Source organism: Ranitomeya variabilis, chromosome 4 (genome assembly GCF_051348905.1).
Source record: "Ranitomeya variabilis isolate aRanVar5 chromosome 4, aRanVar5.hap1, whole genome shotgun sequence".
NCBI classification, from domain to species: Eukaryota; Metazoa; Chordata; class Amphibia; order Anura; family Dendrobatidae; genus Ranitomeya; species Ranitomeya variabilis.
Window position 1 is genome coordinate 678843858 of NC_135235.1, and position 17961 is coordinate 678861818.

Genomic DNA, 17961 nt, shown 5'->3' on the forward strand with positions numbered 1-17961 from the left:
AACGTTGGAGATGTCAGGATTAGATCTGACCATAGATGTGACATTTACAATGTTTGTTTCAGGGTGAAGATCTGACCCATATTAATACTACAGATACATATGTGAGGGGTGATGAGTGGTGTAAAGAGGAGATTCCTACATATGACTACCCAGGTGAGTAGTAACCACTTAAAGAAGAGAAGTTACAGATTCTTCTCAGTCACCGGCTGTGGCTGCTTCATCGGTGATGTAGTCCAACCGTATCACAATTGTGTGATCACTATTTTGCCTCTAAACCACAACATTCTCCACAATCCATAACTGTTTAAATGACTTTGGGTGTTGAAAGCCCTTTTCTATAGAACTTACAACCTGGAGGATCCACCTACCTCCTGAGATTAGGAGACACTGACCCTTACCTGCTCAGATCTGTAGTAATCTACAAAGTAAAATGAGAGCTTATGTAGAATTTGCTGACAAGTTAGAAAAATATTATAATGGACCTCTTCAAGAAAGTGGAAGGTAGTGATGCTGTTAGCTTTCAAGATCCCTGATATGGGAAGAAGGAAAAAATCAGGGCTTTGAAAAGTGCTGCCAAGTGCTGAGCCACAAAGTTGGGTATCAAAAACAAATGAACATGAAAAAAAAACTTTTCATTTTAAAATTCTAAACATTTCCAATCTGAACCAGCTTCTTCCTCAGGCATATACAAATGATACATTGTGGATCTTATATCCTCCAAAACAACGTCACTAATCCAATTGCTTAATTTATTAATTAAACTGCGCTTATGGTGTGCAGATTTTTGTATTGAAATCTTTCTTCTTATACAAAACAATACAAATAGATGTAAAATGCATATTGGATGCACAATAAAATACATACAAAGAAAAATAAACATACATGGCAACAACCAAAATACCTAAGGATTATTAAAAAAAACCCTCTATTATGTTGTATTTTCAATGCTCCCATTCAGGCCCTCCGGTTTAAAGGGAATGTCACCACAAAAATCGTATATGAGCTGCAGCCACCGGCATCAGGGGCTTATCTACAGCATTCTGTAATGCTGTAGATAAGCCCCCGATGTATCCTGAAAGATGAGAAAAAGAGGTTATATTATACTCACCCAGGGGCGGTCCTGCTGTGGTCCAGTCCGATGGGCGTCGCGATCCGGGTCCAGCGTCTTCTATCTTCATTCGATGAAGTCCTCTTCTTGTCTTCCTGCTGCGACTCCGGTGCAGGCGTACTTTGTCTGCCCTGTTGAGGGCAGAGCAAGGTACTGCAGTGCGCAGGCACCGGTCCTCTCTGACCTTTCCCGACGCCTGCACACTGCAGTACTTTGCTCTGCCTTCAACAGGGCAGACAAAGTACGCCTGCCCCGAAGCCGCGGCAGGAAGACAAGAAGAGGACGTCATCGCATGAAGATAGGAGGTGCAGGACCCGGATCGCGACGCCCATCGGACCGGACCACAGCGGGACCGCCCCTGGGTGAGTATAATATAATCTGTTTTTCTTACTTTTCGGGTTACATCGGGGGCACTAATACTTTCTCTACTAGAAGGTTAGGACTCGTAGTAACTCCAATGGTCCACCATAAATGAGTGCAACTCTGGTTTAGTGTTGGAGCTCTTCCCACATACATACATACATACATACATACATACATACATACATACATACATTGTTGTTCGGGACTTAATGTATTTTTTTTTTTAATTCTATGTCTTTTTTAACAGGTTCATTCTGGAAAATAGTTTAATTGTGGTGGGGTCGGCCTGCCTCACTTATGAGTCTACAACTCCCTGGTAGTCTTTAAAGAATGATCTCCATTGCCTCTTCCAAATGCCCAAGATCTACACTTAAGACACCTCAGCTCTACACTATTATAAATAGTTCTCTTTAAATGACTAAATTCTTGACTCATGTGATATAAAATATTGGCTTAACGATAGTTTAGATTACCAAAAGCCACATACTATAATTGCTCCAGAGAGGTTACTCCACTAGTTACCCATTTTTTACTGAAGAAGACCGTTGAGTTTGATAATTTCAGTAGATGTATTATTGTTTATAGTCACAGTTTTTGTCTGCATTAGTCAGAGCCCAGAATCCTCTCATCTAATGCAGTCAGTTCCCATTTTTCAAATCTGATGTGTGTCACTTTATGTGGTGGTAACTTTGAAATTCTTCACAAAGGATAATGGGAAACAGATGGACCTTATAAATTAGATTCCACCTTCTCTTGAATCCGACTATACTCTGTATATGGTTGTAGATTACTGTCTGGGCATATGTCATGGTTAAGAAAAGGAGAGACATTTAGCTATTTGAATGCAGATATTGCTGGAATAGTTTGCAGGCACACGGTATTGGGAGCACTGTTCATGGTCATCTGGTAGCTCAAAAGATGGCCACCACAAGCAAGCTTGGCATTATCTACTCCATTTTCCAGATGCCAGGGATTGCCTTACTCCTCATCCTACCCCATGCACATGGATTTGGACTTGCACAGAGACCCCTAGGCTTGGGCAACAGTGTTATATTGTTTAGTTGTGTGAGATAGCAAGAAGAATACTCAGGTAACCAGGTCAGAACCAGGAGGGCAGGGAAAATACAAAATCAAAAGATGCAAGATCAGTCAGTAAACAGGCCAGGGTCACAACCGGAAACAAATACACAAGCTGGTAGCCAGAGGACAGAACTAGGGAGGAGATTGCTTCAGCTGGACAGCACATACACTCATATTGCCATACTGGATGATACTACTGGTCCCAAGCACCCTAATCTTAGTGGCTGGAGAGAGCCCCTGTTTCCAAAGTCGCCTCCATTACCAGCGCTGCCTGCAGAATGAATAAAGCCATGTTTCATAGAAAAATTAAACCATCTCTAGTGCAATGTCCCCCTACCTCTTCACCACTTGTTAGTTTGTGAGGGAAGAATTACATATATCTAGGAAGTAAGCAAAACTAATTAAGACATAGGAAGAGCTGACAATTTAAACTCCTTTTGTAAGTAAGACCTCACAATGGAACATATGGGAAAGTGAGAGAACGCCCTAACTTCTTTTGAAGCAGAGGACCCCTGCAGTGTACAGGTAATTAAACAGGAAATGTCTTCTAGGGGGAGATACCAAAAGGAGAGGAGTTTACTTGAGAAGTGTGCTTTCCCAGGCACAGAACTACTATTCACACATTACAGATTATAGCCAGCCCGGCTCCGGTGTCCAGATAGGAATATTGGGGTTGGTATCAATCCGATATGTATGAGATATAGATTTTCATAACAAAGAGAATAACGTGATGCATTAATTCACATCACCGGGGGGCCACTAGAATCCCTCCAATTGAATAACGTTCTGACAGATGGTGTGAACCAGGTCATATTCTTGGGAGGTTCTTCTTGGTTGGATCCGATCCGGTGCACACTGCCGTGCTACAGTTTATTGGTAAGCGCCGCTCTTGATTATGATTTGAGGCTGTGGGATACTTTTTACTCACGGGCTGATCCTTATAGTGTACTTATGGCTGCTTTCCTTCTCTGATGTATTGCATGAGATGTAGATAGTGGTAGATTGCACCGGTGGGTACTCATTTTCCTTTTTAACCATCCTGTTTTTACTATGTATTGACTTACTATGCACTTTATGCCTGTTAAATTAATAAAATTTGTTAAATTTTGCACTACCTCTACGCTCCGTTGGTACTCCTTTTTTTCTAGTAGTTTGCATGGAGTTGGTATGCCGCTTTGGTTGTGGGTTTTATGGCACTATTTAGTGCTCTAATTTCCCTATGGTTCTATGATGTTGTCTGGTATTGTTATCACCATATACTGCCTGTTGGATACCTAATAACTGGCCTAGTAGTGGAAGTGGCTGTGGTCTTGTCCATCAATCATTGATCAATTTCAAACTGTCCTGACGATTGGAGGCAGCCAGCGGAGTTGCATTCCCTTGACGAAGTGATAACAGCAAGTAGATCTGTGTGACCCCTGGCTGTCTATCTTTGACACCACATCTAGTCACAGAAGCAGATGACGCAGGAGCAGATTCCAGAGAAGATGTTGCACACCATTTGCAGAAGCTCTAATATTACAAAATGGCAGAAAATTAGAGCAGTAGAAATCCCCATAAAGTGACTCTATTTTGGAAAATGAAACCCTCAGTGAGTTAATCTATAGGAGTAGTGACTATTTTGACTCTGCAGGCACTTTCTGGAAATTAGCATGCAGTGGATGATGGAGAGTGAAAATTGCACATTTTCCATTTTATTCCCCACACATAGTGCCCAGATTGTGCTCCAGGAGACACACACACCGTAAACAAAGTGGGTTCTTCTCACTATAGTAATGTCAAATACATGGATGTTGAATGTGGTTTGGGCACACTGCACGGCTCAGAAGTGAGGGGCAGATTTTACTTTGGGAGTATGGATATTGCTGGATTGGTTTATTGGAGTCATGTTGCTTTTTAACAGGCTTTGAGCCACTATGGAAACATCTGTTTTTTCCATTGACAAATTATGAACCTGAGTGGGGACTTGTTTTTTGCAGGATGAGTAGAAGTTTTTATTGGTATTATTTTCACCTATATAACATTGTTTGGTGGCTTTTTATTCCATATTTGTGAGACAGAATGAACAAACAGGTCAACACCATGCTCTGCTGGTTCATGCTATGAGTTTTTTTTTATTAGACTGTGATTTGCCATTGTTTTGTGAATTCTATTTTTTTAAATAACCTGACATTTTTATGGACAGTTTAAGTAGAAATGGTCAAATTAAAATTCAAGGATATTTTGTTAAAAAATAATTGGTTTTATTCTTGACAGATGACTGTACCTGGAGATCAGAGGGACAGCTGACATCTTCAGTTTTTAAAGCAGATGATTTTGACATCACCCAGGATTCTATTGAAGAGAATGCCATTACTCCAGATATACCATCATCTATTCACAGCAAAAATCAATCATCTGATCCTTTGAAACAGATCTTGTCTTCTGATTCATTACCGACTGCTAAGGAAAATCGAACTCGCAAAAAAAGCATTAAAAAAAGAACTGCTCTTAAAGCAAAGAAGTCATTTTCACGTTTAGAACATGGAAGTAGTTTTCCCCTCAAAAACTGTTTTCTTAAACATAGAAAAAAAAACACAGCAGAGAATAGATTTTCTTGTTCCATTTGTAGGAAATTTTTTACCCAGAAATCATCTCTTCTTAGACACAGGAGAACTCACACAGGGGAGAAGCCTTTTTTCTGTTCAGAATGTGGGAAATATTTTAGACAGAAATGTAATCTTCTTATACATCAAATAACTCACACAGGGAAGAAGCCTTTTTCATGTTCAGAATGTGGGAAATGTTTTAACCAGAAAGCGCATCTTGATAGCCACCAGAGAACTCACACAGGGGAGAAGCCTTTTTCCTGTTCAGAATGTGGGAAATGTTTTAACCAGAAAGCGCATCTTGATAACCACCAGAGAACTCACACAGGGGACAAGCCATTCTCATGTTCAGAATGTAGGAAATGTTTTAACCAGAAATCAGATTTTGTTAAGCACCAGAGAATTCATACAGGGGAGAAGCCTTTTTCCTGTTCAGAATGTGGGAAATGTTTTAACCAGAAAGCGCATCTTGATAGACACCAGAAAATCCACACAGGGGAGAAGCCTTTTTCATGTTCAGAATGTGGGAAATGTTTTAACCAGAAATCAGATTTTGTTAAGCACCAGAGAATTCATACAGGGGAGAAGCCATACTCATGTTCAGAATGTAGGAAATGTTTTAACCAGAGTTCAAGTTTTGTTGCGCACCAGAGAACTCATACAGGGGAGAAGCCTTTTTCGTGTTCAGAATGTGGAAAGTATTTTGTGAAAAAATCATCTCTTCTTAGTCACCAGAGCAGTCACACAGGGGAGAAGCCTTTTCCATGTTCAGAATGTGGGAAATGTTTTAACCAGAAAGTGCATCTTGATAGCCACCAGAGAATCCATACAGGGGAGAAGCCTTTTTCCTGTTTAAAATGTGGGAAATGTTTTAACAAGAAAGCGAATGTTGATAGACACCAGAGAACCCACACAGGGGAGAAGCCTTTTTTCTGTTCAGAATGTGGGAAATGTTTTAACAAGAAAGCGAATCTTGATAGACACCAGAAAATCCACACAGGGGAGAAGCCTTTTTCATGTTCGTAATGTGGGCAATGATTGATTGGAAATCAACTCTTAAAGGGATGCTGTCACCAGCAAAAAGGTTGTTAACGTGAAGATAGGGGCGTAATCTGCAGATTAATTGCATTACTAACTTGATTGGTGCCTGCAGGTAGCCAAACGCTGCTGGGAGAAAATGAACTTTATTCTCCTTGGCAGCATTCTGTTTCAGTCAAAGGGGTGTAACCGGTGCTGGTTCATTCACCACTCTGAAAATACAGCACGGCGGCTGTAACCGTGCCCCCGGCCTGACGGACAATGGCTTTGCATTGGGACTGGTGACCAGTCGGTGTCACGGCGTGGTTATAGCCACTGCTCTGTGTAAGCAGAGCGGTGACTGACCCGGCACCGCTCCTCTGACTGAAGCCGAAAGCTGCCGGTGAGAATAAAGTTAATTTTTACCCAGAAGCATTCGGCTGCGTGCAGGCGCAGGGCAGGTTAGTAATGAGGCTTGAGAAAGGAAGATGTCCCCCAAAACATCGCTGCAGGTGTGTTTCCCTCATCGTCGGTCAGTATCTCTGCTTTCTTGCTCAAACTATGGAAGTGCAAGTTTGCAAAGAGATCACCCATACCCTGGATCTGTCTGCAAGTCGGAAGCTTGCTCAACCCCATACCACAGTCTGGATGAGTTGTTCACAGTGGTGAATATAATGCAAAGTAATTTTTATTACTTACAGTGAAGGAAATAAGTATTTGATCCCTTGCTGATTTTGTAAGTTTGCCCACTGACAAAAACATGAACAGTCAATAATTTTAAGGGCAGGTTAATTTTAACATTGAGAGCTAGAATATCAAAAATAAAATCCAGCAAATCGCATTGTATACATTTATTTGCATTTTGCAGTGAGAAATAAGTATTTTATCCCCTACCAACCATTAAGAGTTTTGTCTCCTACAGACCAGTTAAACGCTCCTAATCAACTCGTTACCTGCACTAACCCCTTTAACACCCGGACCTTTTTTCGATCTTGCATTTTTTTCACTCCCCTCCTTCCCAGAGCCATAACTTTTTTTTTTTTTTTTTTTTGTCAATATGGCCTTGTGAGGGCCTATTTTTTGCGGGACGAGTTGTACTTTTGAACAACACCATTGGTTTTACCATGTCAAGTACTAGAAAACGGGAAGAAAATTCCAAGAGCGGTGAAATTGCAAAAAAAGTGCAATTCCACACTTGTTTTTTGTTTAGCTTTTTTGCTAGGTTCATTAAATGCTAAAACTGACCTGTTATTATGATTCTCCAGGTCATTACGAGTTCATAGATGCCAAACATGTCTAGGTTCTTTTTTATCTAAGTGGTGAAAAAAAATTCCAACCTTTGCAAAAAAAAAATGTTTAGCAATTTTCGAATACCAGAAGCATCTGCATTTTTCGTGATCTGGGGTTGGGTGAGGGCTTAATTTTTGCATGCCAAGCTATCGTTTTTAATGATACCATTCTGGTGCAGATATGCTCTTTTGATCGCCCGTTATTGCATTTTAATACAATGTCTCGGCGATGAAAAAATGGAATTCTGGCATTTTCACTTTTGTTTATCGCTACGCCGTTTAGCGATCAGGTTTTTGTTTTATTTTAAATGGAGCGAAAGGGAGGTGATTTAAACTTTAATTTTTATATATATATATTTGTCATTTTTAAAAACATTATTTTTTTTTTACTTTTGGCATACTTCAATAGCCTCCATGGGAGGCTAGAAGCTGCCACAACTTGATCGGCTCAGCTACATAGAGGCGATGCTCAGAACACACCCATAACCCTAACCACAACCCTAAGCCCAACACACCCCTAATCCCAACCCTAACCATAACCCTATCTAAACCCTAATCCCAACCATAAATGTAATTTTAGCCCCAACCCTAACCCTAATGGGAAAATGGAAATAAATACATTTATTTTATTATTTTTCCCTAAGGGGGTGATACTTATAAGCGGGATTTTATGTTTGGCAGCTGTTACACGCTAAGACACTTTTTATTGCAAAAAATAGTTTTTGCATCACCACATTTTGAGAGCTATAATTTTTCCATATTTTGGCCCACAGACATCAGAAACATGCATGACAAAAATTAGAGTGACTGTTGCATCATGGAATACGTTCACCCTCATGTTCTAGTGGCGGTGTCTGAAGAGACGTGCAGGATGTCCTACTATGAATGTTTTCCCAATTTAAAGGAGCGGGTCTCCTATACTTGTAATGCCCACTAAGTGCATAGGCTGACAAACATTTCCCCATGGGGGATACATTTTTTCAAAAATTTTTACGGGCCTCATAGACACACTTGAAAAAAAATAGACTGGCTGTAGCATCACAGAACATGTTCATCCTGGCGTTCTAGTGGTGGTAGATGAGGAGAAGGAGGAGGAGGAAACGAAATAGCTAAAATCATGGGAATATACCTCCCAAAAATACACTGTAGTGCAGGTTATGTTTCGCTGTCATTTGGTGGTGTAGAGAAGTCCCAATTCAGCCCCTGTTCATTTTTATAAGAGTCGGCCTGTCTGCATTTTCATTTGACAGGCAAATGCGCTTATCTGTTATAATTCCACCAGCGGCACTAAAAACCCGCTCTGACAAAATGCTAGCAGCAGGGCAGGCCAGGACCTCCAAAGCATGGAGAGTGAGTTCATGCCACATGTCCAGCTTGGATACCCAATAATTAAAAGGCACAGAGGAATCACGGAGGACGTTGGTACGGTCAGCAAGGTATTCCCTCACCATCTTCCCAAACATTCCATTCCTTGTGACATTACCCTGCTCCTCTGGGCCAGGGCGATGGGAGGGTCTGAGAAAACTGTCCCATAACTTTGCAATTGTTGCCCTGCCACTGCTGGATTGGAGTTGTCTCTCTAGCTTGTACTCCTTTGTTGTCCAATGAACTGTGACATCTGCCGCCAGCATTTTCAGATGGGAATTTTTTTAATAATTCCGCAACAATGGCCCCCTGGTACTGCATCATTTTAGTACACCTGTCTGCCTCTGGAACAACTAAGAAAAATAACCTTTGGCACTCAAAACATTCACAATAAGTTCACTTTAAAGATGTACTCTTTATTCTTTAACGCTCAGCCGGTATTCATGTACAACAGACATCAAAAATATTCCAACGTTTCGGCAAGTTCTGCCTTTTTCAAGGAAGTCTGTATGAAATAGCTAATGTATGCGATAGATCAGTAGCCATAGGCTGACGGGTGCAATAGTGTTGCAGCGGTGTAACCGGCCGGTATGAGTCCGATGATCCCAGGAGACAGTGTCACAGACTTCCTTGAAAAAGGCAGAACTTGCTGAAATGTTGGAATATTTTTGATGTCTGTTGTACATGAATACCGGCTGACCGTTAACCCCTTCCCGACCTTTGACGCCACGTAGGCGTCATGAAAACTGGTGCCAATCCGACCCATGACGCCTATGTGGCGTCATGGAATGATCGCGTCCCTGCAGATCGGGTGAAGGGGTTAACTCCTATTTTACCCGATCTGCAGGGAGAGGGGGAGTGGTACTTCAGCCCAGGGGGGGTGGCTTCACCCCCCCGTGGCTACGATCGCTCTGATTGGCTGTTGAAAGTGAAACTGCCAATCAGAGCGATTTGTAATATTTCACCTAAAAAACTGGTGAAATATTACAATCCAGCCATGGCCGATGCTGCAATACCATCGGCCATGGCTGGAAAACCTGAAGTGACCCCCCCCACCCCACCGATCGCCCCCCCAGTGCTCCGTTATGGGGTCCGGTCCCCTCCGTCCTGTGCTCCGCTCCCCCGTCCTCCTGCCCGCTCCCCCCCTGCTCCTATGTCACCCCCCGGTGCTCCGACGCCCCCCCCCGTGCCCCGATCTCCCCCCCCTTATACTTACCTAGGCTCCCGGTGTCGGTCCGTCTCCTCGCTGGGCGCCGCCATCTTCCAAAATGGCGGGCGCATGCTCAGTGCGCCCGCCGAATCAGCCGGCTGGCTGATTCATTACAGGTACATTTTGATCGCTGTGGTAGGTTCTAACACAGCGATCAAAATAAAAAAATAATAAATAAACCCCCCCCTTTATCACCCCCATAGGTAGGGACAATAATAAAATAAAGAAAATATTTGTTTTTCTTTTTCCACTAGGGTTAGGGTTAGAACTAGGGTTAGAACTAGGGGTAGGGTTAGGGTTACGGGTTATGGCATGTGCACACAGAGCGGATCGGCCGCGGATCCGCAGCGGATCGGCAGCGGATCGGCCGCGGATCCGCAGCGGATCGGCCGCGGATCCGCAGCGGATCCACAGCGGATCGGCCGCGGATCGGCCGCGGATCCGCAGCGGATCGGCCGCGGATCCGCAGCGGATCGGCCGCGGATCCGCAGCGGATCGGCCGCGGATCCGCAGCGGATCCGCAGTGGATCGGCCGCGGATCCGCAGCGGATCCGCAGCGGATCCGCAGCGGATCGGCAGCGGATCCGCAGCGGATCGGCCGCGGATCCGCAGCGGATCCGCAGCGGATCGGCCGCGGATCCGCAGCGGATCGGCCGCGGATCCGCAGCGGATCGGCCGCGGATCCGCAGCGGATCCGCAGCGGATTGGCCACGGATCCGCAGCGGATTGGCCGCGGATCCGCAGCGGATTGGCCGCTGCGAATTCGAAGCAGTTTTCCATCAGGTTTACAGTACCATGTACACCTAAGGAAAACCAAATCCGCTGTGCCCATGGTGCGGAAAATTCCGTGCAGAAACGCTGCATTGTATTTTCCGCAGCATGTCAATTCTTTGTGCGGATTCCGCAGCGTTTTACACCTGTTCCTCAATAGGAATCCGCAGGTGAAATCCGCACAAAAAAACACTGGAAATATGCTGTAAATCCGCAGGTAAAACGCAGTGCCTTTTACCTGCAGATTTTTCAAAAATCGTGCGGAAAGATCTCACACGAATCCGCAACGTGGGCACATAGCCTTAGGGTTAGGGTTGGAATTAGAGTTAGGGTTGGAATTAGGGCTAGGGTTTGAAATAGGGTTAAGATTAGGCTTGTGGTTAGGGTTACGGATAGGGTTAGGGGTGTGTTGGGGTTACAGTTGTGGTTAGGGTTGGGATTAGGGTTGGAATTAGGGTTACGGGTGTGTTGCGGTTAGGGTTGTGGTTAGGGGTGTGTTGGGGTTAGGGTTGTGATTAGGGTTATGGCTACAGTTGGGATTAGGATTAGGGGTCTGTTGGGGTTAGTGTTGAAGTTAGAATTGAGGGGTTTCCACTGTTTAGGCACATCAGGGGTCTCCAAACGCAACATGGCGCCACCATTGATTCCAGCCAATCTTGCGTTCAAAAAGTCAAATGGTGCTCCCGCCCTTCCAAGCCCCGACGTGCGCCCAAACAGTGGTTTACCCCCACATTTGGGGTACCAGTGTACTCAGGACAAACTGGGCAACAACTGTTGGGGTCCAATTTCTCCTGTTACCCTTGCAAAAATAAAAAATTACTTGCTAAAACATAATTTTTGAGGAAAGAACAATTATTTTTTATTTTCACGGCTCTGCGTTATAAACTTCTGTGAAGCACTTGGGGGTTGAAAGTGCTCACCACACATCTAGATAAGTTCCTTCGGGGGTCTAGTTTCCAAAATGGGGTCACTTGTGGGGTGTTTCTACTGTTTAGGCACATCAGGGGCTCTGCAAATGCAATGTGACGCCCGCAGACCATTCCATCAAAGTCTGCATTTCAAATGTCACTACTTCCCTTCCGAGCCCTGACGTGTGCCCAAACAGTGGTTTACCCCCACATATGGGGTATCAGCGTATTCACAACAAACTGGGCAACAAATATTGGGGTCCAAATTCTCCTGTTACCCTTGTGAAAATAAAAAATTGCTTGCTAAAACATCTTTTTTGAGGAAAGAAAAATGATCTTTTATTTTCACGGCTCTGCGTTGTAAACTTCTGTGAAGCACTTGGGGGTTGAACGTGCTCACCACACATCTAGATAAGTTCCTTGGGGGGTCTAGTTTCCAAAATGGGGTCACTTGTGGGGGGTTTCTACTGTTTAGGCATATCAGGGGCTCTGCAAACATAACATGATGCCCGCAGACCATGCCATCAAAGTCTGCATTCCAAAACGTCACTACTTCCCTTCCGAGCCCCGGCATGTGCCCAAACAGTGGTTTACCCCCACATATGGGGTATCAGCGTACTCAGGAGAAACTGGACAACAACTTTTGGGGTCCAATTTCTCCTGTTACTCTTGCAGAAATAAAAAAATTCTGGGCTAAAAAAATATTTTTGAGGAAAGGAAACACATTTTTTATTTTCACGGCTCTGCGTTATAAACTTCTGTGAAGCACTTGGGGGTTCAAAGTGCTCACTACACATCTAGATAAGTTCCCTTGGGGGTCTAGTTTCCAAAATGGAGTCACTTGTGGGGAGTTCCTACTGTTTAGGCACATCAGGGGCTCTGCAAATGCAACGTGACGCCCGCAGAGCATTCCATCAAAGTCTGCATTTCAAAACGTCACTACTTTCCTTCCGAACCCCGACGTGTGCCAAAACAGTGGTTTACCCCCACATATGGGGTATCATCGTACTCAGGACAAACTGGACAACAACATTTGGGGTCCAATTTCTCCTATTACCCTTGGGAAAATAAAAAATTCTGGGCTAAAAATCATTTTTGAGGAAAGAAAAATTATTTTTTTATTTTCACGGCTCTGCGTTATAAACTTCTGTGAAGCACCTGGGGGTTATAAGTGCTCACTATGCATCTAGATAAGTTCCTTGGGGGGTCTAGTTTCCAAAATGGGGTCACTTGTAGGGGAGCTCCAATGTTTAGGCACACAGGGGCTCTCCAAACACGACATGATGTCCGCTAACGATTGGAGCTAATTTTCCATTCAAAAAGTCAAATGGCACGCCTCCCCTTCCGAGCCTTGCCGTGCACCCAAACAGTGGTTTACCCCCACATATGAGGTATCGGCATACTCAGGAGAAATTGCCCAACTAATTTTAGGATCCATTTTATCCTGTTGCCCATGTGAAAATGAAAGAATTGAGGCTAAAAGAAATTTTGTGTGAAAAAAAAGTACTTTTTCATTTTTGCGGATCAATTTGTGAAGCACCTGGGGGTTTAAAGTGCTCACTATGCCTCTAGATGAGTTCCTTGGGGGGTCTAGTTTCCAAAATGGGGTCACTTGTGGAGGAGCTCCAATGGTTAGGCACACAGGGGCTTTCCAAACGCGACATGGTGTCCGCTAACGATGGAGATAATTTTTCATTCAAAAAGTCAAATGGCGCTCCTTCCCTTCCGAGCCTTACCATGTGCCCAAACAGTGGTTTACCCCCACATGTGAGGTATTGGTGTACTCAGGAGAAATTGCCCAACAAAATTTAGGATCCATTTTATCCTGTTGCCCATGTGAAAATGAAAAAATTGAGGCTAAAATAATTTTTTTGTGAAAAAGTACTTTTTCATTTTTACCGATCAATTTGTGAAGCACCTGGGGGTTTAAAGTGCTCACTATGCTTCTAGATAAGTTCCTTGGGGGGTCTAGTTTCCAAAATGGGGTCACTTGTGGGGGAGCTCCAATGTTTAGGCACACGGGGGCTCTCCAAACGCGACATGGTGTCCGCTAAAGATTGGAGCCAATTTTTCATTGAAAAAGTCAAATGGCGCTGCTTCCCTTCCGAGCCCTGCTGTGTGCCCAAACAGTGGTTTACCCCCACATATGAGGTATCAGCGTACTCAGGACAAATTGGACAACAACGTCCGTGGTCCAGTTTCTCCTTTTACCCTTGGGAAAATAAAAAAATTGTTGCTAAAAGATCATTTTTGTGACTAAAAAGTTAAATGTTCATTTTTTACTTCCATGTTTCTTCTGCTGCTGTGAAACACCTGAAGGGTTAATAAACTTCTTGAATGTGGTTTTGAGCACCTTGAGGGGTGCAGTTTTTAGAATGGTGTCACTTTTGGGTATTTTCAGCCATATAGAACCCTCAAACTGACTTCAAATGTGAGGTGGTCCCTAAAAAAAATGGTTTTGTAAATTTTGTTGTAAAAATGAGAAATCACTCGTCAAATTTTAACCCTTATAACTTCCTAGCAAAAAAAAAATTTGTTTCCAAAATTGTGCTGATGTAAAGTAGAAGTGGGAAATGTTATTTATTAACTATTTTGTGTCACATAACTCTCTGGTTTAACAGAATAAAAATTCAAAATGTGAAAATTGCGAAATTTTCAAAATTTTTGCCAAATTTCCGCTTTTTTCACAAATAAACTCAGAAATTATCGACCTAAATTTACCACTAACATGAAGCCCAATATGTCACGAAAAAACAATCTCAGAATCGCTAGGATCCATTGAAGCGTTCCTGAGTTATTACCTCATAAAGGGACACTGGTCAGAATTGCAAAAAACGGCAAGGTCATTAAGGCCAAAATAGGCTGGGTCATGAAGGGGTTAAAGAATAAAGAGTACATCTTTAAAGTGAACTTATTGTGAACGTTTTGAGTGCCAAAAGTTATTTTTCTTAGATGTACTGCTTTTTTCCTTTGAGCACCTCCTTCATCTGTTGAGTGCACCACTTTTGACTTTTCAGATTTGATGCCACTGGAACAAGAGCTTGAAAGTTCTCCTTGTAGCTTGGGTCTAAAAGTGTCACTACCCAGTAATGACTGTCACCCAAAATTTTTACAGTACGAGGGTCACAGGAAAGGCAGCCCTGCATGCCAGACTGGAAACAGGAAAGCCTTCTGTGTCCTCAACAGGACAAGTGACCAAGTTGTACTCTTTCCTCCTCCTCCCTGTCCTCAGGCCATCCACGCTGAACAGACGGTATGATATCTGTGCTTGTTGTACCATCTATACCGCAAGAAAGTAGCACCTTTTCTTCCTCCTCCTCTTCCTCATTGTCAACCAATCCACATTGGGATGACATGAGGCTGGCCTGTGTATAATCACCCTGCATGGTTTCTTGCTCCATGTCCTCGTTCTCCGCCTGCAATGCATCCTATCTCATTGTGAGCAGAGAGCTTTTCACAATGCAGAGAAGTGAGATGGTGGTGCTAATTATGGTGTCATAGCCGCTCACCATCTTGGTGGACTCCTCAAAATTTTGCAGAATGGTACAGATGTCTGACATCCATGTCCACTCCTGAGGTCTTATGTGTGGAGTCTGAACTGAATACCGACTGCCTTGTTGATGCTGGTAGTCAATAACTGCCCTCTACTGCTCACAAATCTTTTACAACATATGCAGTGTAGAGTTCCAATGCATTGGGACATCACACATCAGTCGGTGAGCTGGAAGCTGCAAATGCTGCTGAAGCACCGCAAGGGTGGCTGAAGCTGTAGCTGACTTTCTAAAATGGGCACACAGTTGGCATACTTTCATAAGCAGATTCGGCAGCTCCAGGTAAGTTTTGAGAAAATGCTGAACCACGAGGTTAAGTATATGGGCCAGGCAAGGCACGTGTGTGAGCTCACCTCAGGTTCCGGTCATTGTCACACACGACCATGCCTGGCTGTAAGTTAAGCGGTGTCAGCCACAGATCTTACTACTCTTTTAGAGCTGTCCACAACTCTTCAGCATTGTGCGGTTTGTCACCTAAGCAGATTAGCTTCAGCAAAGCCTGTTAACGCTTGGCTGAGGCAGTGCTTCCAACTTGTGACTGATGTGCTACTTTCGGAGATGGACGCTGAAGAGGAGATGGAAGAGGAGGTGCAGGAGCTGTAGACTGTGGGGGCAACCCAGATTGATGCAGGGCCCGCAATCCTTGGGGTTGGGAGGACGTGCACCATCCCAAGGTCTGACGGTCCTGGCTTCCACTATGTTAACCCAGTGTGCCGTCAGCGAGATGTACCATCCCTGCCCACAAGCACTTGTCCACATTGTTGAGGGCACGGCTAATGTTGTGGGACACGTGCTTATGTAATGCCGGGACTGCACACCGGGAGAAATAGTGGCAGCTGGGGACTGAATACCTTGGGACGGCCACCATCAAGTTGCGGAAAGCTGTCTCCACAAGCCTAAAAGGCAACATTTCGAGAAAAATTGAAAAATTTGTGAATTTAGTACTGTGGCCTGTGGGGCGTTGGAGGTGTACTTCTGCTTGCGTTCCAATGACTGTGGTATGGACAACTGAAGGCTGCACTGGGACAAGGACATGGACGTGCCCGATGATGGGCTAAAGACATACTGATGTGTGCAAATTGTAAAGCGCTGTGGAATACTTTATCGCTATATAAAAATAAAGATTATTATTATTATGATGCTAGATGAGTCTGGGTAATGGCAGGTGCAGGGCAGGAGGCATTTTCACATGCACCGTGGACAGGGGGACTGGCTTTCACACACAACAGTGGAAGGAGTGGTTTTACCCGCAGACACTCTTCCGGGTGCCTGTGGTTCGGCCCACAAAGTCAGATGCTTTGCTGCCATGTGCCTGATCATGGTGGTGGTCAGGCTGGGAGTTTTGCGACCCCTGCTGATGCGGGCGTGGCAGGTGTTGCAAACGGCCTGTTTGGGGTTATCGGCAGAGTCTTTAAAAAACAACCAGACTCGGGAAGACCTAACAGTTGAATTGGCAACTTCCATAATGTTCGTGTTGCATGGAACGGTTGCCCGCCTTCTGTCTGCGGTCACCATACTGTGTCTTCCTGCCTGTTGGGGTGTTACGCCTTCATCCCCCCGTGTGCTGCTGTTCTCGCTCTGCATGTCCTCCTGCCAGGTTGGGTTAGTTACTGTATCATCCACCACCACTTCTTCCACTTCCGCACTCTGGTCGTCCTGAGTTTCTGGCAATTGTGTCTCATTATCGTCCACCTTTTGTGACACATTAACACTTGCCTTCGTGTGACCGTGGCTGCTCAAATATTTGAGCATCGCTACATGGAATCTCATCTTGCCTCGCTTCAAGTGGACAGGGAAAGAGACCCAAATCGATAAATGGAAAAACAACTGTTCGTAGTGTCCAAGCATTGGATCAGTTCTCTCAGGGCACTCAGCATGGTAGGAGGAAGGAGGATCAGGGTGAGGAATATGCTGTCAGAGTCACGGCTACTCAGACTTGACCATGTGGAAGACAGGATGCTGGCTGTCATGGCAAAGTGACTGGAAGCATTATCCACCATCCAACCTACTACCTTTTCACACTGCTCTGGTGTCAAGAGTGTTGTTCTGCCGTGCCCTATGAATTCTGACAGGAATCTGTTGCGAGAAGATGTAGATGTTTGTTGTGGCCCACTTTCAGCTTGCCCACAGCCTCGACCTCTGCATGCACCATCACATCCACTTCCCTGTCCCTTGCCACGTGCCTTGCGCATTTTAATAAAAAGGTAAATGCAAGCCTTGACTCTAATCTAATGATACAATTTGTAGGCCACAGATAGACCAGGCGTATGATGGAGATAACAGACTGTTAAATATGTGGCCTTTATTTTTTTTTACCCCAAAATACTGTATAGACCTAGGGTAGCAGACAGCCAAAAAAGTGGAATGTAGGGCTGAAAAGCAACTATTTGTAGAGCACAGATAGACCTGGCGTCTGACAGAGATATCACACTCTTTAATATGTGGCCTGGATTTTTTTGGGCCCACCAAAATTGTGTCAATAAGTAGGCTATGACACACAAAAAAAAAAATGTAGCATAATGATATGCGATGCGTGTGGCGTACAAGACACAGTTATACATATAAGAACTGTAACTAAATAGTTTTTGGTCAACAAAATGGGGTCCAAAAATGTTGTAAGACACTCCAAATAATACTGCAGTACCAAAAAAAAAAAGGCCAGAATTTTCTGCACACACACATCTGATGCCTGGGACAAAAAAAAAACAGTT

The 17961-nt window shown here is 44.1% G+C and overlaps 1 protein-coding gene across 2 annotated transcripts in view; it reads left to right on the forward strand.

Annotated features, from left to right (window-relative positions):
* Window positions 1-17961, forward strand: part of LOC143766340 (uncharacterized) — a 393805-nt gene that overhangs the window by 16956 nt on the left and 358888 nt on the right. Inside the window, exons 7-8 of one of the 2 annotated variants that reach the window (XM_077253955.1) lie at window positions 63-153; window positions 4808-7127. The exons of the other annotated variant lie outside the window; for it this stretch is intronic. Of the exons in view, the coding sequence (XP_077110070.1) occupies window positions 63-153; window positions 4808-6165 (1449 nt within the window). The 3' untranslated portion in view covers window positions 6166-7127. Of the gene's footprint in view, window positions 1-62; window positions 154-4807; window positions 7128-17961 lie in introns of those variants that run through there. 2 annotated transcript variants of the gene reach the window in all.